The 27,322-nt window shown below is 35.7% G+C and overlaps 2 protein-coding genes and 2 non-coding genes across 4 annotated transcripts in view; all 4 read right to left on the bottom strand.

Annotated features, from left to right (window-relative positions):
- The window catches only part of MSH4 (mutS homolog 4), a 31,598-nt gene extending 19,349 nt beyond the window's left edge, over window positions 1–12,249 (bottom strand). The window contains exons 1-6 of the mRNA XM_085309817.1: window positions 11,952–12,249; window positions 9,656–9,820; window positions 5,034–5,197; window positions 2,999–3,109; window positions 1,802–1,917; window positions 972–1,145 (exon numbers count right to left, since the gene is read on the bottom strand). Of these exons, the coding sequence (XP_085165943.1) occupies window positions 972–1,145; window positions 1,802–1,917; window positions 2,999–3,109; window positions 5,034–5,197; window positions 9,656–9,820; window positions 11,952–12,237 (1,016 nt within the window). The 5' untranslated portion in view covers window positions 12,238–12,249. The remainder of the gene's footprint in view (window positions 1–971; window positions 1,146–1,801; window positions 1,918–2,998; window positions 3,110–5,033; window positions 5,198–9,655; window positions 9,821–11,951) is intronic.
- A 507-nt stretch (window positions 12,250–12,756) lies between these two features.
- RABGGTB (Rab geranylgeranyltransferase subunit beta) lies at window positions 12,757–27,001 on the bottom strand. Its single transcript, XM_085309818.1, has 8 exons — window positions 26,919–27,001; window positions 25,503–25,700; window positions 23,703–23,808; window positions 22,083–22,135; window positions 21,854–21,964; window positions 19,899–20,024; window positions 18,613–18,762; window positions 12,757–16,117 (listed from the first exon to the last, which is right to left on the bottom strand). Exons 2-8 carry the CDS (start codon window positions 25,689–25,691, stop codon window positions 15,977–15,979), a joined length of 876 nt encoding a protein of 291 aa, XP_085165944.1. The 5' UTR covers window positions 25,692–25,700; window positions 26,919–27,001; the 3' UTR covers window positions 12,757–15,976.
- Window positions 24,533–24,617, bottom strand: LOC146593122 (small nucleolar RNA SNORD45). The gene has a single exon (XR_014896454.1). It is a non-coding gene; the product is annotated as a small nucleolar RNA SNORD45 (small nucleolar RNA).
- LOC146593123 (small nucleolar RNA SNORD45) lies at window positions 26,676–26,758 on the bottom strand. Its single transcript, XR_014896455.1, has one exon. It is a non-coding gene; the product is annotated as a small nucleolar RNA SNORD45 (small nucleolar RNA).
- Window positions 27,002–27,322: the final 321 nt, after the last annotated feature.

The following is a 27,322-nucleotide window of genomic DNA, read 5'->3' on the forward strand; positions in this document are numbered from 1 at the left end:
GGAGTTAGGAGCAGCTTTCAGAGAAATATTGCTTTGATGATACTAGTCGTAGAGCAACTGTCTCCTACAATTACAAATGAAACTACGGAGCAGGAAAAGGAAGAAATATGGGAGAGGTGACAGATGAACAGAAATAAACTGCAGATCTGAGAGTGCACTCTGCTAATGCCCACCAAAAAAAAAAAAGAAAGAAAAAAAGAAAGAAAAAAGAAAAGAGCAAGAGATGCGAGAGAGTGGGACAATGGCAGGAGGTTCAGGAAGACACATCCTCTCTAGATGAAAATCTGTTATAGAACAGTACTGGGAGAAAGAGGAAATACCCAGACTCCTCTTTTTATTATGAGAGTGATGACCAACTTTCCAAGTTTGGATTCCCAAATTTGAAAGCCAACATAATGTAAATTCAAGTCCTTTTCTTTCTGTTCAGAAGCACAGAAGTACTAAGAAGGGAAGCCTTGCAGCTTTTTCTGCCTAGAAGTACTGGTAATAACTCCCTGTGAAGAAAGTGCTCCAACTGTTGTTCTCATTGTGGAGACTACCATGCAACTAAGTGCAAGATTGCACATGATCATCATCATAGAAATTACTTTGTCATAAGCAACTTCTTGCAGAAACATTCTATCTTTCATGTTGCTACAATCTGTGAAATTTGGCATCAATGTCACTTAGAAGTTTGAAAGAAATACAAACATAGATGTAAAAACTGACAGCATATCTATCATATATTTAGTATGTACCAGCTCTTTCCTCAATTCAGTTGTAAGATTTTCTATGCTTTAAGTTTTGCACTGAATTGTAATGCATTTCTCAGTCCAAGTTATTAAAAAGAATAGGTTTAAATAAGATCTTAGTTCTGTCATACAGAAATAAATATAATGGGCTGCTTTTTGACACAGATATCAAGGAACCTGGTGAAACATAAATTTATAAAAATGCCAAAAATGTTATTTATACAACTTAAATATTCTTACCGAGAATCTCTGTTATTAGTTACTAGTTCAAGATTTTGAGCTGATGATGAGTCTATCATTGCTGTTTTCTCACTCCCCTGGAAACGCACCTTGAGTGATTTCGGAGCATACACGGAATTTTGAATAAATTCAACATATTTTAGCAAAGCTGCAACAGCTGCAAGACAGTAGTACCTAAGAAAGTAACAACTGTTAATGAATGTTGCATAGTTCTATTTAAGTAGCACAAAACCAAGAAATACATTTCAGAAATTACATTCACACTTTTGCTGGACAAGTATTGGAACTTACAGCACTGCAAGCAGTGTGTTCAAGACTTAAATAAAAAAAGGAAATAAGTATATACTTACGCAAGTATAGAACACCTATGCATGTCAATCAAATACCCACAGACATATAAGCCCCTGCACACCTTACACCCTGTACTATTTAATTGATAACATATAAATATATCATATTTAGTGGCTATACATGAATTGAAATGAAGATCCAGGACACTAAATATCATTATTTAAAATTGCTGGTACAAGGCATACAGGTGCTCAGGCCAGAAAGAAAATAAAATTATAGATGATATCTTTAAGGAAAGAACAAAACGGGGAAAGTGAAAGTCATGAAATCTCAAGAACATGTCACAGGCTTTAAGTTGCTGGATGCATTAGAAACATTGGAGAGCAAAATAAAAAGCCAACTCTTTTCAGATCTTCTAGCTTTAAAGAATGTAACAAGCCACAAGCGAGTGTACTAAATATGGAAAAAAACATTAAAAACTTCTGGACACAGAATGCTTTTTTTCCTTATTTAAACATATTTTCCTTATTTAAACGTACTTTGATTGAACCTCCATGAAAATGGTACTGAATTCAGATGCACACAACTGTTCTATGTATTCCAACCCCTTTGTTTCATTGAAATATTTTCTCTGGACTGTTGTAAAAGTCACGTTCTGTGAAGGTGGGAGAAAAAGCAAAATAGTTTAAAATGTTATTGAGAATATTTTCATTAAATAGACTTATTTTTCTAGAGATATATATTTCCAAGAAAATCAATTGATTCAGCAATCTGTCTTGAAGAAATATTTATTTAGCATATAAGCCCTGCTTACATACTTCCTGTGCAAACCACACTATTGTTACGGATCTTCATGGCTCTCTCATAGTTAGTACAGATTAAAAAGAGGTTTCACTGCTGTTCTAAGTAAATTAACATAGACTTTTCCTTTGTTATTTCTTTTTCCTCTCAAGGAAAAAATCATCTCCAAAATTTTAAATTTTATCCTAGATTCAGTTAAAATTAATGACTTTTAGGAGAAGAGTTGTTTTCTAGCATTAACGTTGACATTGGAACTGTAGTTTCTGCTTTCCAAGGTTTAAGACCAAGAATCACTATCAAACTGTTAATGGTAAATAGGGAATGAAGATACACAGGTTAATGTAACTGCACTTGCATGATGTGAGTGATTCATGTAAGAAAAGGTAGGGAGAGGTCAGGAAGCAGAACAGGCTGCATGTGAAAATGCTATCAACAGTAGAGACACCAAAGACAGTCAAGTGGGAGTGTAATACAATCTTAAAAAAGTTCTGAGGCTTCAATATTCATAAATTACAAATACTTAATGTGATTCACCCTTTTCCATCCTGCAAGTGCTCTTTTTCCTACTCTGTGACACATCAGTCCCAGCTATTTTTTAGGTTGAGAGAACAAAAAGGAGTAAAATGATTTTGTTTTAATCTTTGAATCTTTCCTAGGTTCAGTATTGTTCAAACTACTTCTATGCTGCAAAATCAAAACCATCTGCTTTAATCAGAAAAGTTTTTCTCTGTAATCATCAGGATTTGTTCTAAAGGTTTAAGAGCTGCAGGTAGATTATCCTTTACCATTGTAAAAATGGGCCTGAAAACCACAGGAAATACACAAAACCTGACCGAATTTAAAGTTTTAGAAGTAGTAGAATACTCTCAAGCGAACAACTGCATTACAGTGATTGACAGGACCTCTAAAATACGGAATAGAATTTAACAGTTTACCTTGAAATGTTCCGTTATCAGACTGAACAATTTTGTTGTGTTCCCTGCATCACAAGCAGTGTTTGACATTATTATTTCTAGTGGTGTTAAAATCTTGAGTTTAGTGATAACCTGAATAAAAAACACGTCAAATCATTGAGTAAAAGAACATACATACATCAAGTATTTTTAACAGTACAAAATCAACAATAAAAAAAATTACAGAATGCTTGTATTTTTAAATCAGAGTATCAATATTGTAAACAGAGACCAAACCTTCTGTTACCTCCCATATTAATGAACTAGATACATATATATATAAATATACAATAAAAGAAACTGAATTTTGTTAGAGTTATCTTTTCCCTTTTACTTAAACAATAAAAATATGCCAGCCTTTCAAAGCAAGAGACAAATATCCAAAATTATTTTCCATGGCTATTACGGGAGAAGGACTTTATTTTCCCAAAATATGAGGTAAAGAGAGGAGAAAACAGGGAGGCGGGAGGGAGAAGAGAGGGAAGGGGGATGAGGAGACTGAGCAGCTAAAATAGTGAATCAACAAATCAGTTTGGTAAACAAATTTAACGGGACAATCATAGAATCACAGAACGGTTGAGGTTGGAAGGGACTTCTGGAGATCATCTAGTCCAACCCCCTTCTGAAGCAGCATCACCTAGAGCATCTTGCCCAGGATCGCATCCAGTTGGCTTTTGAGTATCTCCAAGGCAAAGAGACACTACAACCTCTCTGGGCAACCTGTTCCAGTAGTCAGTCGCCCTCACAGTAAAGAAGTTTTTTCTTATGTTCAGATGGAACTTCCTGTGTCTCTTTTTGTGCCTGTTGCCTCTCAATCTATTGCTGGGCACCACTGAAAATGGTACAATTCTTAACCCTGGGACTAGAACAAGGGAGACTTCTGTACTGCCTACTAAAAAGAAAGCCTTTTACTCTTAATAATACAATCTTTATCAAAACAACTTTAAAAATCAGTAATCATTTAAAAAAATACGGTCAAGTTTTCTTACAGAATTCTAGTCTTATCATTCCTTCGATTACATGGGACAGTATTTTTTTTATTATTATTCTAGATATAAGCAAATCGCAGTTTCTAATCAGTAATTTTCAGTTTTTCAGACTTTTAAGGCAATTGTTATTTTAAACTGCCATATTATCATCTGAATGCCCACATCTTTCTCATGCATTCCCTTTTTCAATTTGCACATTTCATTTCACATAATGGTATTGTGTATGATGGGAATAATTCATGTAGCTGCCAGGTTCAATATGAGTATATGTGTGCTCAGACCAAGATAAGCTTTAAAATCACTAATGGTCACAAAAGTGCCATTATATAACACATTTAATTCAACAGATTTGACTGTCATTTATATGCTAAGTCATATCTACTTACTCTACTAACAAAACTTTAGTTTTTATTTGTCTGAATGTTGCAATGCCACTACATATTACAAGTTACATTATTTTCTGACACATAACTGCAACAAAGTTGTTAAGTAGGCCATTTTATTACTGCTGATGTTGCACATGCCAGAAAGATTACCCTCCAAATTATTTATAGAATATGCAGTACGTAAACTGAGTGAATTTGATTTGTAAGTCACTTATGTAACTACACAAACCAATCTTACAGTCACGTTAAAAAAGTAACCGTATTTATGTAGTTGTGCTCTCAAGAGCTGTTCTACCCAATTAAAAGCAGTTGCAAGTTTTATTACCATTTATTCCAAAGCTCTTTTCAAAACAAGGCATCCAACTCTCATGCAGTTCAAACACACTATTCTTTACATAAAGGTTGCTTTTGCAAAGCACTCCTTTCTCTTTACTTTTTAAATTCTGACACACAATACAGAAAATAGTAGCCCTTTAAACATTTTCACTATTACGCATTTTCTGTAACTGATTGCTTTAGTTCTTAGAAGAAATTTCTCAAAAGATAAAAGCTTAGTTTCCAATTACTTACAAGGTTTTTTAGAAAACAAAACTAGAGTAATCGGCCTATAAAGTATATAACAATTTATGTATGCAAAAATACCTTGGCATAAGTTGTATTGTCTGCAAATTGTGATAATACCACTTCGGGATTTTTTAGGTCAATGCTGGCCATTCCTACTTCACCTCTGGCAAGTCCTCTCCCTTCTATTACAGCTACAATAACTGATGCAATGGTATGAGCAGAGACTGCAGATGAGGATGTAACTGCAAAACAGGTTGCATATATTCAGTTAAGATTCATTTCTTTATATTCACAGAATCATACTTTGACATTCCATTTGAAATACGAGTTTATACTCTCATACCCACAGAAAACCATATCAAAGATCCCACACTCGGTTAAAAAATTCAAAATCCAGGTTATCAAACTCCTTATTTACTATACCATATAGACAACAAGGCACACTTTCAAAAGCATGAACATTGTACATTTATCTTAAGACAACGTTCGAATGCATTCATCCTTTTAAGTTGATAGGAATTAACCATTTCTGAAGCAGAAGCAAATATACTTTATAAGCCACCGTTTCCGTACTGAATAAAAAAAAGATTAATAGGCATGGCCATTATTAAGCATTTGTCGTTTTAAATTCAAAATGGACCACAGCTATTACTGCTAGTTAACATCGGATGTATTAGCTATAGAGGGATATTGTAACTTAATATTCCATTAAAAATTACAATTCTGATCACAATGGTTTAGTTTGCACCAAGTTAGGGAAACAAAATTGATATGTTTCATCTGATTTTATGCTAAAATCATGAAAAGATTCTGAAATATATATATAAAACAGACTCAAGACCAAATCTTCTGGATTTCAATGTGGTGATGATTTCCTTTTCTTTTTTTCTCTCCATTTCTAATACCTTAAAATAAATTTGGCTCAAAATTCCCCAAATATCGTAATATCATCACAAACTCAGCTAATCTCATCTTCTCCCTCAAATATCCAGCTATTTCTCCAAGATTCTCCTTATAAAAATTAAGTATCATACAGCTCCTTAACATTTAATGCCTTCCTTTTTGAACATCTAAACCTCATTTTCTTACGTAGCTTTATCTAAATGGGAGGGGGAAAAAAAAAGTCTATCAACCCTGCTGCTCTGGCAGTTTGCCCAGTATTATGTAGCAAATCAACTTCAGGACTAGACTACAGACCTCCTGATATTCATAGCCAAACTGAACTCTATATAGCAGTGATGCCTGATCAAATGTCATTTAGATTCACATGGCTACTCCGAAGGTGGGGGGCAGCGGCACCCAAAATAATTCTAGAATTTGAGTAGTGACAAAAATTTATGCACATTATGGTGCTCTAACAAACAATGGCTAAATCAGCAGATTGAGGGTAGTGAGGGAATTATATCCTCAACTATTGTTGGTTGTAAGACAGTTGATCAGGGCTGAATTATAATGCTTTCCTTCACCTCACTCCTCCCATGCCACCTCACACAGTACTGAATTTTAAATAGCACTGCTTTAAAAAGCTACAGCTCCATATCTTCTAGCATTATAACCACTACACTTTTAACTTGAGCAGTGAACCAGTAAGGATAGTTCCAGAGATGAAATATCATTTGCAATCAGAACCAGGGTATAAAGAAGCTCGACAAAATGACCCGACTCTTCCAGGTTTTTCTCTGACTTCCCGAGGGGTATCTGACATGACAGAACCATGCAACAGTATGTCTCAGGAAATAGCACGCAGTTCCCCACATATACTATTATGCTCCACTATTTGAGAAGCACTATTGTAAGTTGCAGCACTTCCTACATACGACATTTAGCTGAAATGAAAAACGGGGGTAATGTACTTTTTGGTTTGTGAACTGAACTTAAGAAATATGACCTTTGGATGATTCTTTCCTTTAATCTAAGGAAGGCAAACAAAAAATGTATACAGGGCTTCTTTTATTATCTCTGTTTATTTCTGTTCCATATTCTGGTGCTGTAGTCTTCCAAATTCTACTGGAGAAATTACTGATGAATTTTTTTGCTGAGAAATCTGCAACCAAAGACTTTGAGATTATGTTACTCATATGAGAAAATAGGTGCTGTAACAATAATATGATATGTGAAATTCTATTAACAATCATCTCTTCATTTCACCAAAGTAGATAATAATAAACAGAATATTTTACATACTAAAATGTAACTTGCTGAGCAATACTGAAATAATTATGACATTATGAAAAGCAGTTGCTACATGTGCTTTGGCATAAGTTCTCAGACAAACCAAGAAAAGATCTGAATCATCTTAACTTTCAGATGGAAGCCAAATTAAAACCTTTTAATAGCAGAGTTGAACAGATTCTTGACTTAAAAATCCTTCTGGAATTCACATACATGTTCAGAAATGACTTCATTATTATATGATTTTTAATTCTTAAGTATTCAAAATGAGACAAGAAAAATACTTGCACATAAAGCAAGCCACGTTGTATTTGTACTTTTAAAAATATCTGAATAGTATATTGGATTTTGACAGCATAGACATATTTGTTGGTACCATAAACAATTTGGAAGAGAAAAATTAATTATGGGCAAATTCTAGAACTCTCAGAGAGTCTGTATGTTTTAGATTATTTGCTAAAAAAAATGTCTTCCTGCTTCTTTTGTGGCATCAGTAAATGTCTGTATCAATCTTTTCATCAAACATGGTGATATCTTCATCTATCTCTGTTCTCTTACCAAACTCACTAACAAAGTAGCCAGCACTTGATTATTTCCCCTTCTACCTTATTATCATTCTTTCATCTATTTATCACAGACGCTCGACCAAATGTTTAAAAATAAACAATCGGCTCCCTGAAAGCAATAGAATCTACGAGTATTCTCAGAACAGAATGATCCTGCTGAAGAGTACAGTAAACCTGTCATTTTCCTCTTGGTATATTCAACTTGTACCCTAAGAATCAAAACTAATCCTACCAAGAATCTCAAAGAGCAAGATCAGAGTCAGTGTTGAGAGTTTACCTAAAATCTGAAGATTAAAGGTTGCTTGATTTGAGCAACTGGTTACCACACAAAAGTTAACAAGAAAATCAAAGATCCTTAATGCTGCCTACAGCAGTTTGAAACTTTTTAGTCTACCTGTATTGAGCACACCGTAAGATGCCAACAATGGCACACGCTTAAATTACATCTGAGGCCTGCAGAAAAAATAATTGTTATTCTGCATGTTCTATTCAGGACACTCCATGGCTTCCCTCCATATCAGTACCTGATCATACCATTCCTCTTCTTTTAACATCAGCTAGAATTAGTTGTAGGTGGAGATAATAATGAATATTTTAATTTAAGTGTAGCAATTACACCACAAATGTTATTTGGAAGATAGGTTTTTTTTCAGTTTGTGCCACACTCTAAATAAAAAAGAATACAGTGACCAATCAACAGTCTTCCAAACGTGATGCCCTGGTTATGTTCTCTTCAGCAAAACACAACAATGAAAGATTGACTAGAGAACATCACATACAATACCCCATGTATTAACAAATACACACACGTGTGCACATGTGCACACGTACATACAAACATACACACAGAAGTCAAATCAGATGAGACAGAAGAAGTGATTTTGTTTCATTCTTAGACTGTGTAAGAGAAATCTGCTCTGTAGGTTTCACGGTCATGGCCATTCTGATCTCTCTTGAGCAGTCAAAAAGAAAACAGTGGATCCCAAAAGCTGTAGGAAATTACAAACTTCACGTTACTCAAATTTCACAATAAAAAATATGACAAAAATTCAATTTGGTAGCAAGTGGCGACCCAATTCCTAGTCTTACCAAGGACGGCTAAATGGTGTTCTTAAAGTAATTTATTCATAATCTACTTGGTTTAGACAAGCATCATAAATAGCCTGCATGGTCACAAAAGCCTGAATCGACACAGGTAAGTCAGACTGAAAGGACTTTCGAGTCCCATTACTTCTGCACTACCAGAGCATACAGATGTTCACCACACGATACAGTTATTGTTACTCTCTAACAGATTTTACTAAACAGAATTTTGTCCGTAAGAAGCATTGCAAAATGTCCGCACATTAAATATGGTGTAAACGTTCTTCTAGACAGCTAGTGTTCTATATCTTCAAAACATAAAAAAAAAAAAAAAAAAGCAACCAAAACTATTAATTCTCCTTTATGCTTGCTGTCAGTTACTTTCAACAACTTAAGAAGCGCTTTTCTTCAAAGAATGCAATATTAAATACATAAAATTTGCATCAAGAACCTTGAAAATTACATCATGATATTTAATGTAAAATGTATTACAGGCCTAAAAGGAAACTCTGGTAAGAAACATAGTGAATATCCATAATTAAGGCTCTCATATTAGTCATGATCTGTATGTCTGCAAATTAATTAAATGCTGGACAACTTGAAAAAAATCAAACCAAACCAAAACAAATTCCAACCACATCGATAATTTCTATAAGAACACAAAATAACTGAGATTGCAGTGTCAAGATATAGCTATCCAGTATCTAAAATGGTATTTTTCCCTAGTGTGCACCTTCCATATTTCATAACAATAAATATTATGCTTTGTGTTTTGAAAATACTTCATTATCTCACCATACGTTTAAAAATCCAGTATAGTTAGGAAAACAATGTCAGAGATGCAATTAAGACAATTTCCTGTAAAAACGTCAGATTTACCTGAATATCCCATAAGAGGGGTATGGCTTCTGCAAACAGATCTTGTAGAAGAGAGGGGCGTTTTTCCTATACATGTGCTATTCAAGCCCCATGCAGAAGAAGAACTCGTGAAGTTCACCACGCTAGCATTTTCTGCACAAGAACTTTTATCTCCAAAATAGGATTCTGAGGAAAACAAACAAACAACGCTCAGTTTTTGAGAACAGATACATTAAATTGTATAATGTAACTGCAAAAAAGATACTTGAGTCAGCTTTTATTTAGAAATCAACACGTGAAAATATGTTAGAAAACTGTATTTTTCTTATTAAAAGATCTCTAAGTACTAAACTTTAATAACATTCTGTAAAAGCTCTCTAAAGTAGCCCAAGTACAAAATGAAGTAAGAAATCTCCTGTTTTGAAATCCAGTCTGTATCAGTAGATCATTTTCCATAACGACATTACTTGCAGTGGCCATGAAAAACATCGTTTAGGTTGTTGTACTGAAGTAATATGATAGAAGTCAGTTTACAATGCATAATTTCATCTTCTAATGAATTCTACATCTATGAAAGAATGTTGTAGACTCTGTCCTGCGTTTCTCCATCAGTTTTAAAATCTGTATCTGCAACTGCACAATGTATTTACAAAAAAATTAAAAGTTTCTAAAGTTTATAGTAAGGGTTTTTCTTAAAATGCTGGCAATGTTTTTACAAAAAGATAATAAAAGAAAACAAGAGCCATACTCGAGAACTCTTACATTGAGAATGATCTTCTGAATTCATGGAGTTCAATTCACAGATATCACACAGTAATTTGAAACATATTTATTACGTGCCATTTCTCTTACAGCTGCATCTTAATATTGACCTACATTTTAAAATTATGCAACTTTTTTTCCTCATATTGTTCTTTAGTTTCAAAACATTTTAAAAGGTACTTTACTTACTTTCAGTTCTCTTGATGAAAGTAAACCCAGCCTCTCATCCTTAATCCTATCTGGAGAGCTGTTTTTTTAAAGCCAATATGAATTATAATACATAAAACATAAATGGAGTTTTTGCACTTAAAATTTACAAGATTCCTGATATGAAAAGGCATGCAAAGCTAAATGTTTCTGTTCTTTTTATTATCTACGTGACATAGTACTTTTGTACTTTTCTTAGATTACTTGTAAATTATATGGTGTTTATCATGGTTGACACAAAAATATTTATGACGACGCATTAAAAAAAAATTGACCGAGGTACCTCTGAAAAAAAGTATTAGTTCAGTCTTACGTATTTTTTAGATGTAGATCAGCATCAAAATCACTGCATAGAAGTAACTTTTCTAAAGTAACAGTCACTCAGCTTTTGGCAGAAGTTAGTTAGTTAGTGCAACCTAACCTCTGACTGAACAAGAATTCACAACGGAGGGGAATATGGTCAGTCAAACACCAGTGAAAAAAACTAAGCGCCTGTGGTCAACTTTAAGCAGCCACTGCAGACTTTGCTACACCTTAGTATGTACAGAATCCTGTACAAGATGTGGTAAAAGGTAATTTTAAAAACTAGATGAACATAGTCTTCTACAAATACTTGTTTAATGTTGATTTGTCTATAATTCATGACTCATCATGTACCTGTTGTTCAAAAACATGTATTCCCAATCTACGCACAACAGAGATATTTTTACCTCAGAAGGCATTTTAGCAAGTGATAAAAATATACTCTTTTTTTATAGTAGCTCCATTGAGAAAATACAATTTGAATGATTTTCTCTTGCCAGCAAAGATGGGGACTATGCTAGTAGGATCAAATCAGTCGGGTTAACACACGTCCTCCAGGATTCAGGAGCGGCTAAGGAGATTCTGTCCCCAGGAGGGAGGCAGCAGACGGGTGCGGAAGCAGCTTTACATAGAGGAAGAAAAGCACCAGTGTTACTGTAAGAACACTGTGGCGCTGTAACACTTATCAAGGATAACAGCACTAAAAACAATTTTAAGTCAAATTCAAGCCAAAAAGCCCTACAGGATTCTAGTAAAGCAAGTATTTTGCTGCAAAGCAAACCAGCTTACAGACTCAGCAGTGAACTAGGTACTACTATATAGTCGAGGTAATAAAAACAATGAAGGTTTACTTAGAAGGGTTTGAGGAACACCTGCGTTCTTCCGACAGACTAAGGGAAACATGCGGCTGGCGAAGAGGCGCTGCTGCCACCTTCAGCACAGGCCGTGCCTGCACGAGGGCTTTCAGCCCGACCTCACTGTAACGGGCAGACAGAGGAAACGGAGAAACACGGGCGAGAACGGGGACGGCAACGCCTCTGCCCACCTCCTCTTCCCGGGAGCGGTGGCTCCATCCCACCGCTGCGGGTGACCCGGCCGCCGGCGAGGCTTCCCCGGCAGGAGCCATCCAGCCTCGCGCCCGCGCTGGAGGAGGCGCCCGCGCCGTCGGCAGCGCTGCACGGGGTCTGCAGCAGCCCCAGCGTATAGCGAGGCGCCTGCTCCACGCGCGCGCCCACCCCCGGCGTGGAAGAGCAGCGGCCAGAATAGGAGTCGGAGGCGGCCGAGACGGCCGCCTGCCCGACTGGCTTCGCCCCGCTGCTTCCGCTCGACATCACCGGCTCCACCCCAGCCTCGGCCCGCGACTCCCCACAGCCTCCCAAGATGGCGGCGAGCGCGGCCCGCCGCGTGCAACCCCTACGGCTCTACGCCCCCTCGCCCCGCCCCCGGGGAGCGGCCCCGCCCCCGGCACCTCCCCCGCCCCGGCCGCGCAGCCGCCTCCGGTTCAGCGCTGAACAGCAGCTCCGGCGGTAGCTCTCAGCGCTCTTCCAATACAATTACGACCGCTAAACATTTGAAGCACAAAAATCAAAACAAAATTTTGATTACACAAAAACCTGCTATCACAGTCTCACGGAAAAACAGCTGATTTCCAAAAGGGGGCACTGCCACTGCACCGTATTCTAGCAGATGCAACCCCCTCCCCCCAGCTACTGTACTTAGTCTAGATGATAAAGTTTCTGGGAAAATTTGCTTTTCCATCCATCTTTAAATGTAGAAGTTGCATTTGAGATCCACCTGAGTTGAGAACTGACTATTGTTCATGTGCAATTATATACACACACACACAAATATACTGTGGCATACCTGTATTTACACATATACAGTAGTAAATGTAGTTGCTGGGGCTGCAACAAGTTACATTTAAATTATGCAAATACACAGGGAACAGAATGGTGACATACAAACACAAAAAAATCATGTTATGCTCTTAAAAACATTATAGGATTTACACAACACGTCCAACATTCTTTCTTCATCCAGCTCCGTATACAGACACCTTTTTAGCAGGAACTTTACCTATAGCTAGACACCAAAAGAACCCCAAACATGTGCATTAATGTTTAGAGCATATGTAACAGTTTTGCTTATTAGCATATATTTAAGTCTTTCAATCAAGCAACAAAGTATTTTGACTAGCCAATACTAGTCTCCTCAACTTAGCAAACCCTGCATTAACCACACACACACACACACACACACACACACACACACACCCCCCAGAACAAAGCCAGCCTTCCCTTTAAGAGGAGTTTGTGGACAGCTGCAGTTTGATGGATACTCAACTTTGCCACAGCAACTCCAGTGACCACAATCTGCTGCAGCTCCTCAGCTGACACCTGGAAGGCATCACCCCAAAACTCCCATTTCAGAACAGGGGAATGTGTTCTCTCAACTGAAAACAGTCAGTCAGACATAATATTAAAAACTTCAAATATCTCCAATTCTTCAGTTTCACTGGAGATCAAAGGATGGAGGGAAGAGAGCTGGTGCTGATTTCGTTTGGTGCCATTGTCTTGAATTTCAAGTACTTCATAGTCGCCACCTGCATTGAGACTCCTGAAGCTGACATAACTCCTCCTTTTCTCCAACAGGAAACAGTGTACAGCAAGAAAGTCAGAAACAAAAGGAATGCTTCTTTCCCCCTTTTCTTCCCTCCTCATGCATCATGAATCTTAAGACTGACTTTGCCCAACCAGGCCCTCTCAGCATAATTGCAAGGTACATCTTTGGAATAAAGCACAAATCCCCAGACCTGACCATGTTCTTGGAACACAACCAAAATATTTTTTTTCCCTCTAGATTTTCTTTCAATAAAGTTGATGTGTACATACTTGATTAAAAAAAAAAACACACTATTTTGCAAATTTCATACAGCGTTTTGCAAAATTTATCACTGTGATTGGTAGCTACACTATAGTGCTCAAAACTCATGTACTAAGATAATATCAGGGTCTTCTGTGTAAAGACTGGCATATAAAATAAAGTAATAGAAATTCATCAAAGCTTTTAATAAAGGACCTTTAACTGAAGACCTAGAACAAAAGATTAATCACTGCAATTATGTTAAGTATGTACACTAAGAATCTTATTAAGAAACACATCTAACAAAATAGAGGTAGACTATAACAATGTTTTCTGCATCAAAATGAACCAAGTCCTTTAACATTTGCATGTTGGGCAACAATTTTTTTCCACAGTATATTTAATAAAGATCATGATTTAATTTGTGTAAACAATTATGATGATACCATCTTACTTTCTACAGTTTAAGAAAAAATGATGTTAAAAATGAAAAAATACTCTGAAGTTACTAGTTTGCATACACATCCACTCTTTTAACTAGTGATCTTAAATCTTAAAAATCACAGTGATTTAGGAAAAGTTGACCAAATCACCTTGAGAGAAAACTCCAGTAATATTAGTAGGATTTTAACCTACAGTATTCTATGCAGTCATGCAATATCACCCACATATTAATTTCCAAAATGTCTTCATCTAGTGTTCATCTAGAAATTCAAGAACTTTGTTACGTCCACACAATATAGAAAAAGATGGCAGATTCCTAACTACTGAACAGCGATTCCTTTGTGAGAAAAAAGAAGTAATTGAAAAGGTAACCTGAAATGAGGAAAAAAAAAAGTTAAAGCTTTTGTGTTACTTTATGGATATAGAGAACTTGAGCAGTGCTCTCCCTTCTCTCCTATTCAACACAAAGCCTCCTGTAACTTTTTTAAAGTCTTAGAATGAAATTTCTTCTTCCAAGCCTTGACCAAACAACTCATCAGGCACCTGGACAGTTAACAGTACTTTTCTGACCCCATCAGAAAGCCTTTAGAGAAATTAAGGCTTAAAAAAAAAAATTGTTAGAGATGTTTGAATATTCAAATACGCAGTCTCTTTGAAACTTGCTAGAAGTCCACCGAAAAGCTGCATTGTCCAGTTCTATCCTATCCTCTAGTACCATGAGCAGGTTGAAAAAAAATAACCACTTTGTTTTTAAAACTGTTTTTGAAACAACTATAGACCTTCTTTAAGCATAGAGATTATTAAACACTGCAATTACCTTTTACTGTGCATTTCAACTGAAATACCATTTAGTCCTCTGCCAGAATGTGTGGGATATATTGTAAGAGGCATTTTTAGGGCTTCAATGAATATAAAGACGACTTCATCCTTCAGAAAACAAGTATTTTCCATGGCTAGTTTTATTCTCAATTACATCATAATGTAATGCTGGCAATTATTTTCTTAAAAGCTAGGGTAGCAGGTTCTCAACCCAGCAACAAATTGAAGATCAACACTGTATTCAGGAATAAACCATTGTCCTGGAGAGAAATATCTCCAAAATGCACAGTATTAGCAAGTTTCACTATATATATATGTATATATATCTTCAACATATGTTCTATTTCAAGTATCAGTGATACTTTATCAATAAATAACAACATATTTGTACACTTAGTGGGGACCATAATTTTTGTTTTGACTGTTATTTATCACTATCAGAAGAAATAGCTTGCATCTTGCCAAATAAAAGTGATGGCAAACATGAATAGAAAGAATTAAATACAAACCATGTGATATTAAATGCATTGGCTTAAGTAGATTTTTTTCATATTCTTTTAAAGTGCTTTGTGTGATCCACCTTCAAAACATGCTTGTATAAAGACAGATGCTACTACGGTTGATATCACAGGAATACAGAAACTAAGACATTCATACTATCACCGTGACTTACTTGAATATTCAAAAAAGGCCCATATATTAAGATACAGAAAAGGTTTCTACATCTTTTATATACAACCTAAGAACATGTTACACTCAGATTATTAGAACAAGCAAGCCTGTTCTGTCACAATTTACAAAATGACAAAGCCCACAGTAAAGCAGTTGCTTTACCTCAGTAACGTAAACATATCCAAAAGAAAAATATGCTAGTAGTTTCAGGGATGACTTCCAATCAGTAAAAGTAAAGTGACTGGGCACATCAATCTTTTGTCTCTACAATACTTAGCACACAAGCTCAGGTTGTACATTTATTCTTTGAAGGACATCTTCTGGCATACAAAAGACAGGATTGACAGCCTTAATTTGTTCTTCTCCTAATAAAGAGAGTCCAGCAATTCCAAACAAGGTGTGAAATGGATCCACCTGAGAGAAGCAGAGAAAAATTTTATGTCTGTTTCCAAAAGTTAACCGGCTTTTCATCTGTACATGAAGCAGCTTATGCTTGTTAGCAAGAGACCTGCAAATCCCCGTGGCTGAAGTTTTAAAAGACATCACAGCTGAACAAACTTTCAGTGGTCTTGACTACCACCACATGTAACTCAAAAGTTTAATTTCCACTGCATGTATTTACGATACTATAATTTGCTTGGAGATGTTTGTAAATTATTTGCTGCTAAGACAATTTTAAACTCTTAATTCAGCAGGAAATACTCGTGCACAGGAAGCATTCTCCATTACAACTTATAGCAGTAGCAAAGATAACAAGAATTAGAGAGGCAAATTTGATCATCTGAAACTACTACTTCCATAAATTTCCCACTTGCTCTTCAGCAACAATATACTGCTCTTTAATAGTCTCTGGATAGAGTTGTACTGTCAAACCTTAAGAGGTGAACAACAACCTCCCATGCTGTATAACTAGAAGAAAAAAAATACAGGGAAATACCTAACAAAAGACACAGCAGCAGTTATTTGGTATCTTAATTTTTCTTCACTTTACGATTTTTTTCCCCAAAGCAGCTATCATTATATAACCGCAACAGAATGTGAAGTCTTGACACAAGCTTCATTTCAGCAGTTAACTGACCACTCTGCAAAATCTTATTCAAAGTCACATGTACTGTTTGGTGCAGTGTACCTCCTGTTTGCAATACTTAACTTCTGGATTTTACCTCAAAATGTTTTTATACTTTAGTAAACTGAGCTGAATTACCATGTTATAACCACATACAGGAGCACAATCACTAATCACAGAGGATTTTACAACGTTACACATATGGTCAAAGCACAAGCTTATGTTTACTTGCTTCTTCCCAGAATCAGCAAACAGCTACCTGGGGGTGGGGGGGGGAAAGGGGGTGAGGACAGGGGAGGAGGAAAGGAGACTGGGGGAGAAATACACTATTGGAACTGTAATAAAGGTTTCCCTTGTACAGACAGGCAAGCCTGGAAGTGCCTGGGAACCGAGTTCCCAGATGCATCTATAGCTATGTCATCTTCTGCTCTTTTCTGAGGCACTTCTTGAAAACTACAAAAGAAATAGCCGACTAATTATAAGTAGGAGCTAATTAAGCACAACTACAAAGTTATCAACAACTAGTTGCTTGAAACCTGACAAAAAGACACAAATCGTGTTGTGAAATTGTTCAAAACCTGAAATATAACCCCTACGTCAAATTAAAAAAACACTACCATCTAAGCTAAAAAAAGAAAAAAGAATTACAGGATTTATTGGGAATGAGCTTCTGTAGAAACAAACAAACAAAAAAATCTAAGCTTCAATAACTTTATGGCAGTGCCTAGTCCAAAAATAGATATAACTGGTAAAAAAAATAACATGAAATGCCTACTAAAATTAAATGCAAAATACTCACAGATGTCTATATTAGATAGCAAAGTTACTTTCATAGCAAGACAGAAATAATGCATTCTAGAAAGGACAGTGACATTATAGCTCTGCTTAGGAATACAAAAACCTTTCTGCTTTAAGCACACCAAGGCACTTTTCCAAAAGGCAGACCAGAGTGAAGAGATTTCCACCTCCCACCTCCATAGTGGAAAGAATGCATCAGCTTACAAAGAAATAGGAAGCTCATTCAGTTGTTAATGCATTTGTGGAGAAAGGAAATAAAGACTACACGTAGAGTTGTAACAAAAATACCTATGATTTCCCTGACCTTTGGCAAATGAGCAGTCACGTATTTGGTAGGAATTACACTGAGGTCTCATAATACTTCTAATTTTATCTGACCAGCACCTTTGAAAGGTAATGGATCACAGGTAATCCATTTCAGGATCTTTGCCATTTTATCTGGGCAACCTCAACTGTTTCTGCTTGTAACCAGAGAGAACAGACCAGCCAGCCATAACTGTTCTCTGAACTGAGGAAAAAATCCATACTACCAACCTCTTCATAATGCTGTCACAAAAATTTCTACCTCCTCCATCTCCTAGGCAAATACAAATGAGAGGATTTTTTCAATGGTTGGGCTGGCACAAATGAAAGCTGGAGTGCAGGGATTCTTACAGTAACTCAAGACTCATTTAGATCAGGCAAAAACGTTCAGAGTTGCAGACTGCTTGGCCTGTGGTGATCTCTAGAAGTTCATATTTTTTTTTTAAAGGAGGCTTTTTAAAGTGGTCTTGAGACAAACAATTCATGTGGCATGTGTTATGGACACCAAACAACAATTTGTGATATTTTATGTATCGGACTTACACTACCGTATCCCACATTTAACTCACTTGCTTTTCCTTACATACTCCTAAAATAAAAATTCTAAAGCATCTCTGCCTCATTCTTTCTCAAATTCAACTGCTGACCCTGCAGCTCCGCTAAAAGTCTGTATCTGCGTCACAAGTTAAACTCAAATGAGAAACATAATTGAAAATTTCAACTTTAGTTTAAAATTATTTACCATATCTCCTGGTCTGTCAGCAAATCCTCCAGTCTCCTCATCCTGGCAAGCCAAAATAAAGCAGCGCAATTTCTCTCTGTCAATCCAATGTAATCTACCAATCATTTTCAGAGACGCTAGCACCCACCATGAATAACATACATCAGGTAACTGGTAAACAGAGAAGTAGAATATTTTTGTTTTAAATGTGCTACTGTATATTTTAATTGGCATTTCTGCAAACTACTAGTTGTGCTATCATAATAGGGTTGTAGAAAAACAATGTTTAGAGATTTTGGGGGAGTAAAAGAGAAGGAAGTTCGTAGATGAAGTCTCTTTTTAAATGACCTTTTCCTTTGTTCAACAAGAAACAAATACAAGAATCTGATCTTGAGAACTGCTTTCACCTTCTGTGGGAGCATCTAAAAATCCACAGCATTCTTTTCAGGACTAAAGACAAAGACTTTCCTATCAACTAGTACTCAAATGATTAGCCACAATCAGTTTAATTGAAAAAACTTTCAAGAAAGTTTTTCTTGTTGAATTGAAAAAAAAAAATTTCTTTTCTTGGTCCTCCCAAGAAACACCAACTGCAGTGGGTTCAGTCACTAAATCTGACTTACTTGGATACCAGAACATGGTCCAGCCATTTAGAGCATATGGGAAACATTACTGCAGATAAAGCTTGTAAGATAAGGAACAAACATCAGCTTTATAATTCTTTTTCCTGAATAAAAAGGAATAAATAAATAAAAAAAGTTTTCCTCAATAAAATAACTGGTATTTTGATGTGCTCAGATAAGTCCTGGCCATGATACTGCTCAGCATAAACATTAAGATATTGTGTTAAACTTCCTTGAAAAAATTCTTGGAAAAAAAAATTGTTGGTTGGTTACCTATTTGCAAGTGGAAATTATTCTAGACCACTAAATTCGTACTGTGACATGAAACACTTATGCCCAGGATTAACATCCAGTAAGAATAATTTTTCTACAACTCATACAGAAGAGATGATTCCTCATGTCAGAAAATATTCAAATTCTAATTTAATATAGTACATAGTTCAAATTGTCAGCAAGACATACTTCAGTACATATACTTTTCTAAACTGAAGATTCAAACTAAGAATAGCTAAAGAATGCATGACAGGTGTTAGCTGCAAAATGAAGAACCAAGAAAAGGCATGAATTTACAGTGTATGAATACGCTGTAAACTTTTTAAAGTAGTTCTGATCTTTCCACAAATTATTCAACTTTAAAAAATACAACCTCTGTGCTTTGAACAAACAAAAGAAACCACCAAATACCTTCTCAGGTCGTCCATTGAGACCTCCAGAAGGTAACTGTCGTTCACAAAGCCACCAGCCCAGCAAGTCAACATTTATTTGATGCAACTGGTCTGTTATAGCCAGAAATCCTGTGCAACAATAGATCTAAAATTACAGACATAAATTTTTGTGTATTTAAAGGCTAAATATAGTTTAGCAGACTAAATGCAGGAAAATGTCAAAGCAGGAATCCGGTCCTGCAGACACAACACAAAATAAGTACACATTTCACCTTTTAATTCCAAACTGAGTTCCATTCTCCATTAAAAAAAAGGTCTATTAACCTTACAGTAACTTTTCTAAAAGTGCCAGTTATGCAGTGTAATTATGGAACAGTAATATATTCTGTGAGTACAAAGTTTGGAAAAACTCCTAGAAGATCAGGTAGAGTAATAGTTTTTTCTTTTGAAAACACATCGGACCTCAAGCCAGAGCACTCAACCTCCTTCCTGCAGATTGGACACTTTATTAACATTCCTTGCAATCCCAGCTAGGTCTACTATCATGTCAGGCTTTCTTTCACTATGGCATGTAATAATATATATTCTAAATCCCTTTCTGCTTTTCCTAGGAAATAAGGTTTTCAGTGCAGCAGCACTTTTTAGTCACATTTCAGCTAGTCAGCAGTTTAATCTGCCATTCTCAACAAAGTAGCCAGAAACAAACTGCAAGAAACTGTAATAGCAACTGAGGCCTGCTCACCACTAACCTTTTCCTGATAGAACAGGAATGTACCTATTCAAGAACATTACAAAATAAACGTGGTATTCCTGAAAAACTTTAGAACTACAATAGACTTCTATTCATTCAGCTTTTTAAAGCATATGCACAACAGATCTGGCCCTCCCAGCAAGTGTCAGCTGCAGTGGGTTCAGTCACTAAATCTGACTTACTTGGATACCAGAACATGGTCCAGCCATTTAGAGCATATAGGGAACATTACTGTAGATAAAGCTTGTAAGATAAGGAACAAACATCAGCTTTATAATTCTTTTTCCTGAATAAAAAGGAATAAATGAAAAAGTTTTCCTCAATAAAATAACCGGTATTTTGATGTGCTCAGATGAGTCCTGGCTACGGTACTGCTCAGCATAAGCATTAAAATATTGTGTTAAAGTTCATTTCTATTCATAGATTCAGGTTAAGTGCAACAGTTCTTTCCATGGGGAAAAAAAAAATGGGAAATGTTGATTATATGCATATTTTCTACTGGAAGAAGTCACTGAGAGTCTCTACCTTGACAGCTCCATTAATCTGTTCCAATTACACTACTATACTCTCTTTTCAGCTGGATTTTATTGACCACTTTTTGTAATTTGCTGTCACTACAATACTCTCTAGTAACTACAACAAAACCTTAAAGGTTCCTACACCTGAGCCATCTCATCTGAAGTCTCTCCTCAAGAATTTAAGTAAGCCATCTCTGCAAATTGTCAGATTAAAAGATTTAACTTCTGATTTTTATTGATAGCAAACACATTGTACAAGTGACCTCTACATTTTATCAATTTGATCAGCATCTTTGCATACATGAGCTTAAAACTGCAAAAAAACAACCCTGAATGAATGTAAATGGACAAAATCTATCACTTGATGGCATTTTCTCATTAATACCCATTTCAAATTGTCTAAAAATCTTCATGATATTCTGACACCATTATTTGAAGATTATCCAAATAATATTTGCAGTCTGAAGGAGTCTTACGGGTTTTTCCTCTCCCATTCAGCCCCATCCCAGACTCTAACCTCCGATGCCTCTCTCCAAACTCATCACACCTATCCGCCTATTTGTTTACTTTAGCTAAGGGACTAGAACCAGGCACTTGGGAAATGAGAAGTACTTCAACATGCATCACTGAGAAATGTTGGAAATATTCATGATCAGCATGCAATGCTTGACAATTTAAAACATCTCTATATAAAGAAAAACTCACCTGTCCTGCATGTGATTCAGAACCTGGCCTACAACCAAATCCTCCATCAAAGTTCATACAGGACAAAACGAATTCTACTGCTTTCCCCACATCAATAGCATCGAGTTTTCCCTGCAAGTCAAAAAAGCATCTAATACATTTTATATTCTACCAAGCTGACTGTTATTGCTGAAGCTGCATATTTAATGAGAAGATTCTGTACTTGTGCAAGTGATGATTTAGGACTTACCAGAAGTGCAAGAGTTGCTGCAGCACAGAAGGAGAACCTTGTATCTATTTCTCCTATCAGGGGTGGGGGGACAATGAAATATAGATTATTTTTTATTAATAACAAAATATATATATTTAAACCACCATTGAAAATCTGTAACAAAATGTTGAATTGCTAGGCTTTACACAGAAAAAAAATTTAAAGAAAACACGCCTCAGTACTGTTTCCTCTTTCAGCCTTTGGATTACATCCTCAGTAATTTAAGAAGTCCATGTTACAACTCAAGTGATCTCTACATTTACTGCATATGAAAGTAAGTAACTCGTTAACAGCTTATATTTAGTCAGATATATACCTAAATCAATTCAACTAGGGCTAAGTTACAAGCAGCTATTTAATTTTAAAGCTTCTGTGTAGTGCCCTACTGGACAACTGCGGAGCACTAGATTCTCTGCAAAATCTGCAGCACAGCTCTCTATCCCTCTTAAAATGCTTCAGATGCTCTCTGATATCTGAGTAGAAGTAAAAACATTTTTTGTTTTTACAGAAAAACTGACTACAGTTGCAGTTTTTTTTTTTTTTTTTTGAGTACTTATATCCCAAAGTTAAATCAAGAAAAGCTACACCTGCAACAGAACTGTTCAGCATGTCCATACCAACATACTTCTCCTATACATACTTTAAGCAATTAATACTGGAAGTCAACATTTGAAGTTACACCCAGCCACAAATGTTGTACCAACGAAGTGTTCTTCAAACTGATGCAACTTTTCTTCTCAAGAAGTCCACAAATTAAACAGATAAAATCAATATGCACTTGTGTTCTGCCCTACTTCAGGTATCACATTTTTTTCCAGTTGCACTGTATCTGGACATCAAAAATAACATTAATCTATTAGCATTCAGTAATTTTTTTCCTATACTTAAACACAATGGATGCAGCAAATTATGATGCAGCTCCCACCATTTTAACACATAGCTAAAACAGTCAGATTTAGTGGCATATATATACAGCCACGATCTTGATTATTTGATTTTATCAGCACAAAAACATGGTTTTTTGTAGTAAATTTTATTACAACTTAAGGATTTAATGTTGAAAAATATTTTTAGAGTGACTAAATACATATAGTACCACTTAAAAATACTGCGTTTGTTAATAAACAATCTGTTCATATGAAAAAAAAAAAGATCCACATACACAAAAGGAAACATCCCTCAAAATCAATATTAACAGAGGTTAATGAGTACAAAACCAGTTTTTAATCTCACTTCTGTACAGGGAAAGATGCTTTTCATAGTCTATACTGATAAAGATCGTAACTGATTGCTATTAAATAGCAAATGCAAAACATTCTTTTACTGGTACCTTGAAGTATCATTCACTACAAGTGCCAGAAGGCTTTGTTTTTTCAGAGCCAGAAAATTTATTTTTAATGCAAGAGTGCAACTGAAGCCTAGAATTGTTTAGAAAGTAATAAAACACACTCTGTCCTCAACAAAATCATCTTTTTATGTAACTCAGGAAATACAATATTTACACACAATATATAAACAAAAAGACCATCCAAGCAAACTTCAGTTTGTAGACTTGCACATGTCAACCTAGTCAGTAGATTTTAAAGATCTAAACATTACCCCATTTGTCTCCAGCAAATGATCCATCTTCTTTTTGCAAACTCTGTATATATTCAACAATTTTATTAACATCAACCACATGGAGACTATCATACAAGATAAGAATCTGGAAAAAAAAAGCCACAGTAACAATGAGTTGCAAGAAAATCAGAAACCTAGATTCATATAAGACTTCACTTAACTGATTGTGATTACTATTTGATAAACCTTATTAAAATAAAATTAAAATGCACTACAGCTCATACATCAAAGTTTTAAGAAATTCTCAAAGAAAAATATAGACAATTTAAGCTGGCCACCATACTGAACACTGTGGTGTCCATCTTGGAAAACAGTATCAACAACTATGACTTTGAAAATGTGGATTTGAAATCTTCCACTTGCAATCAGTTGCAAGCTAAGTTTTAAGTCTTACAGACGTGCAAAGAAAGACTATCTGAACAAAAGTGTATTTGAACACATTACCTTCAGTTGTGCTCAAAGGAGGATGTGATGTGACCTATTGAATATTCTATATTAGTAGGCAGAACTTTTAAACAGTATTCATGAATTAAGAACATGTTAAGACAGGCTGGTTAAGTTCAACACAAAAATTTTACATCTGCATTTGCTGATGCTTTTCAACTTTTAATATCTAKAGTTGCAATCAGTTAACACGAAAACATCTCCTAGTAACCTCAAGTTTGGAGCAAAGAACTATACAACTGTAACGCACAAACATGAAGAACCTCAAATTTTATCCCCTTCTTCTTATGCTAGATTAGAATTTGTTAAAGGAATTTGTAGTCTGGAAAGCTCAAAGGTCACAGCCTAAAGAAACTTAAGTTTTCTGGGTCTCAGAGTAATTCTAGAGCTAAAGTAGTGATAAACATCACCTTTAGATCAGGTAATACATGCCAACACCCATCATTGACCCAAGAAAGCATCATTCTTCTATCCTACCTAACACCTCAGATTCAAAATGCTTTCTTCCTGAAACAGGATGTAATCATTTGTAACACTATTTAAATAATTTCCTCCCTGAGATGAGATTAGACTTAAATTGCAATGAATCAAGCAATTGTTTAGAAGCATTTAAGCCTTGGGGTATTGCTTTCCACCATGTTTTGCGTAAGAATTAAAAAAAAAAAAAGACAAAATTAAGAAGAAGGAAAGATGGAGGAAGTCATGGGGAAAAATAAGATTAAGAGTAATTCCTTTTTCTCAGGCAAAGACTACACACCAAAAAAATAAAGGGCCCAAAAGACTGGTCTCATTTTTAAGTATTATCAAAAAAAAAAAAAAAAAAAAGTTTGAGGGATAAAACATAAAACCCAGCTGCTGCAACATTTCTTCTGCATAGCATTGAAGTATATATAAATACAGAGTGTGTGTGTGAGTGCGCAAGTGTGTGAGAGAGAGAGAAAGAAAAATCAATAATTTTTTCTTATTTTGGTCATACAGATCTTTCAGCAAAATGTACCCTAGAAAGAATTTATAAAATCCAAAGGTAACCTTTTAGAAGTTTCCAGTAAAACATGTAGCTAAGAAATATTTTAAGACTACTAGAAAAAATCTAACAAGTATGCAAATAAAGCCATCATTAAGTGAAATTAAAAGCACAAATTCCCACACCTTACAACATTTTTTAAGGAAATGATACAACTAAATTCTATGTTTGTTCATTAGATTTTTTTTATAAGGTACCAAAATCATTTTTGCCATTATTATCCAATAGTTTAAGTACCTGGTTTCTACATCTGCAATTATCAAAATCATTTTTACAAATGGTTGTTTCTACAATTACTGTGTTCCATTTACCTGAACAGCACTGAGGGTATACAGAAGATGAGGATCATGACCTATGCTGGCACTTATACCACCACATTCATGTTGACATGATTTGATGAATGCCAGAATTTCATCTTTGTTCATTCGGTGCAGCTGTCCCATTAGATCCATTACTGTCAGCCCCCAGTAAACACCACTCATTCTCAAATACTCCGACATACAGTACTCCTAAGTAGTACAATATTTTAGTTCTTAATCAGACACACAGATCATCAAATTAGAGCAATGAAAATATGTCAGTTAACATCTATAAACAGTTTGTAACATATCAAGTATTTGCTGCTGTGTTAACAGCTTAGTGCTTATTAGTCACTTATAAATTATACACTGTACATACGTGTAAACATATATATGCCCACACATATATAGGTGCATGCACACGTGTATTTCTACACAATACATTTCCTTCCTTCTATTTTTCAGTTTAAAATTATCAAGCTTAAAGTATCAACAGCTTACAAGTATCAACACATACAAGTAGTAAGTCACTAATTCAGTTCAGATCATCAGTTATTATCTTGGCTACTAAACTTCTACTCAACTACCATTCCAACAGGTCTCAAAAATAGTGACACTTAAAGAATCTTATTGTTAGTGTCAAAACTTCAAAATTACTGCAAATTAAAGCTTTAGGGGGGCATGAATTTTCATATACACTATCCTATATATGCATGTGCGTGTGTATATATGTACACATACATCATACATACATATACATACATATATTTATATACATATAAAAGTTCAGATCTGGTGAACTACCAGAAAACTATGATTGTCTTCATGCAGTACTTACAACTTGCATGTTTGAGAAGTAGAGGAAAAACAATTCAAAGCAACAGTGCTTGAGTTCATTTGTGGCCAATACAGATAACTGCAACACTTTTTTTTCCTCAACAGAAGCAGTTACTGACACTTTTCCCCTGCTGGAACTGGAATCCAGCTGTGATTGACTACATCTGATAACTATATAAAATGAACACTAGTTGCAATATTTAATCAAGCCTAGTAAACAGGAAGGAGTTTTGAAGTGAGATTTAGTACAGCAGAGAAACACATTGTCCTGTAAAAGAACCATACATAAATAAGCCTGTACTTCTTGTGCATTATAGTGGATGAAGAAGCGAGAAGTAGTTCATTTCTCAGGTCTCAGAGTAATTCTAGAGCTAAAGTGATAATCTTCAAATTTGTGCTCAGATAATACATGCCAAAACTCATCACAGACCTAGCAAAATGAACACAGCCACCTTCCTTTTATACTTCAAACCAGATTGCAGGGCACGAAGCAACTGACTTGTCAGCATCTATCCAACCCCTAACATGTAAATAACAGTAACTACTACTATCATTAAAATCACAGCAATACTGAAACAAATCGATACCTACATAATCATCTTTCTTTGTTCCGTAAGAAGCTATATAGTCCGCATGTTTCTCCAGAAGTAGTGTGCTTGGGGCATCCGGTTTTATTACAACGTCCTTCTGTGGTGTCCCCTTTAAAAAGTACCAACAAAATTTCAGTTGTATTGTGAGTCTAAAATATTTCAGTACCTAGATTTAACTTAACCAACATTAATAATGATAACTAATCAGAAAGCCTTTTTTTGCTGTATTTTGAACAAATGCATTTCTCATCTCGCACGGTCACTTCTCGGTCTGAATCAGTCAGTCCCTGGAAAAGGGAACAAAACCTTTCCACGACGCTGGGAACGCCGCGACGCCGCAAGGTCGGCCTCGGCGGCAGGCGGCGCCGCTCGCCCCGGAGCCGGCCGCCCGCGGCCCCGCGCTCC

The sequence above is a fragment of the Rhea americana genome, unplaced genomic scaffold (assembly GCF_003343005.1).
Source record: "Rhea americana isolate MKP2758 unplaced genomic scaffold, rheAme1 scaffold_304, whole genome shotgun sequence".
NCBI classification, from domain to species: domain Eukaryota; kingdom Metazoa; phylum Chordata; class Aves; order Rheiformes; family Rheidae; genus Rhea; species Rhea americana.

Bases quoted from the DNA above. Each gene is read 5' to 3' on its own strand.
- RABGGTB (XM_085309818.1), bottom strand. From the start codon at position 25,691: ATGTCGGAGTATTTGAGAATGAGTGGTGTTTACTGGGGGCTGACAGTA. The intron at 22,136-23,702 runs GTAATGTTTAGA...CACCCCTGATAG, and splicing joins ATTTGCTGGAGACAAATGGG to GAGAAATAGATACAAGGTTC. The intron at 21,965-22,082 runs GTAAGTCCTAAA...TTTGACTTGCAG, and splicing joins CAGCAACTCTTGCACTTCTG to GGAAAACTCGATGCTATTGA.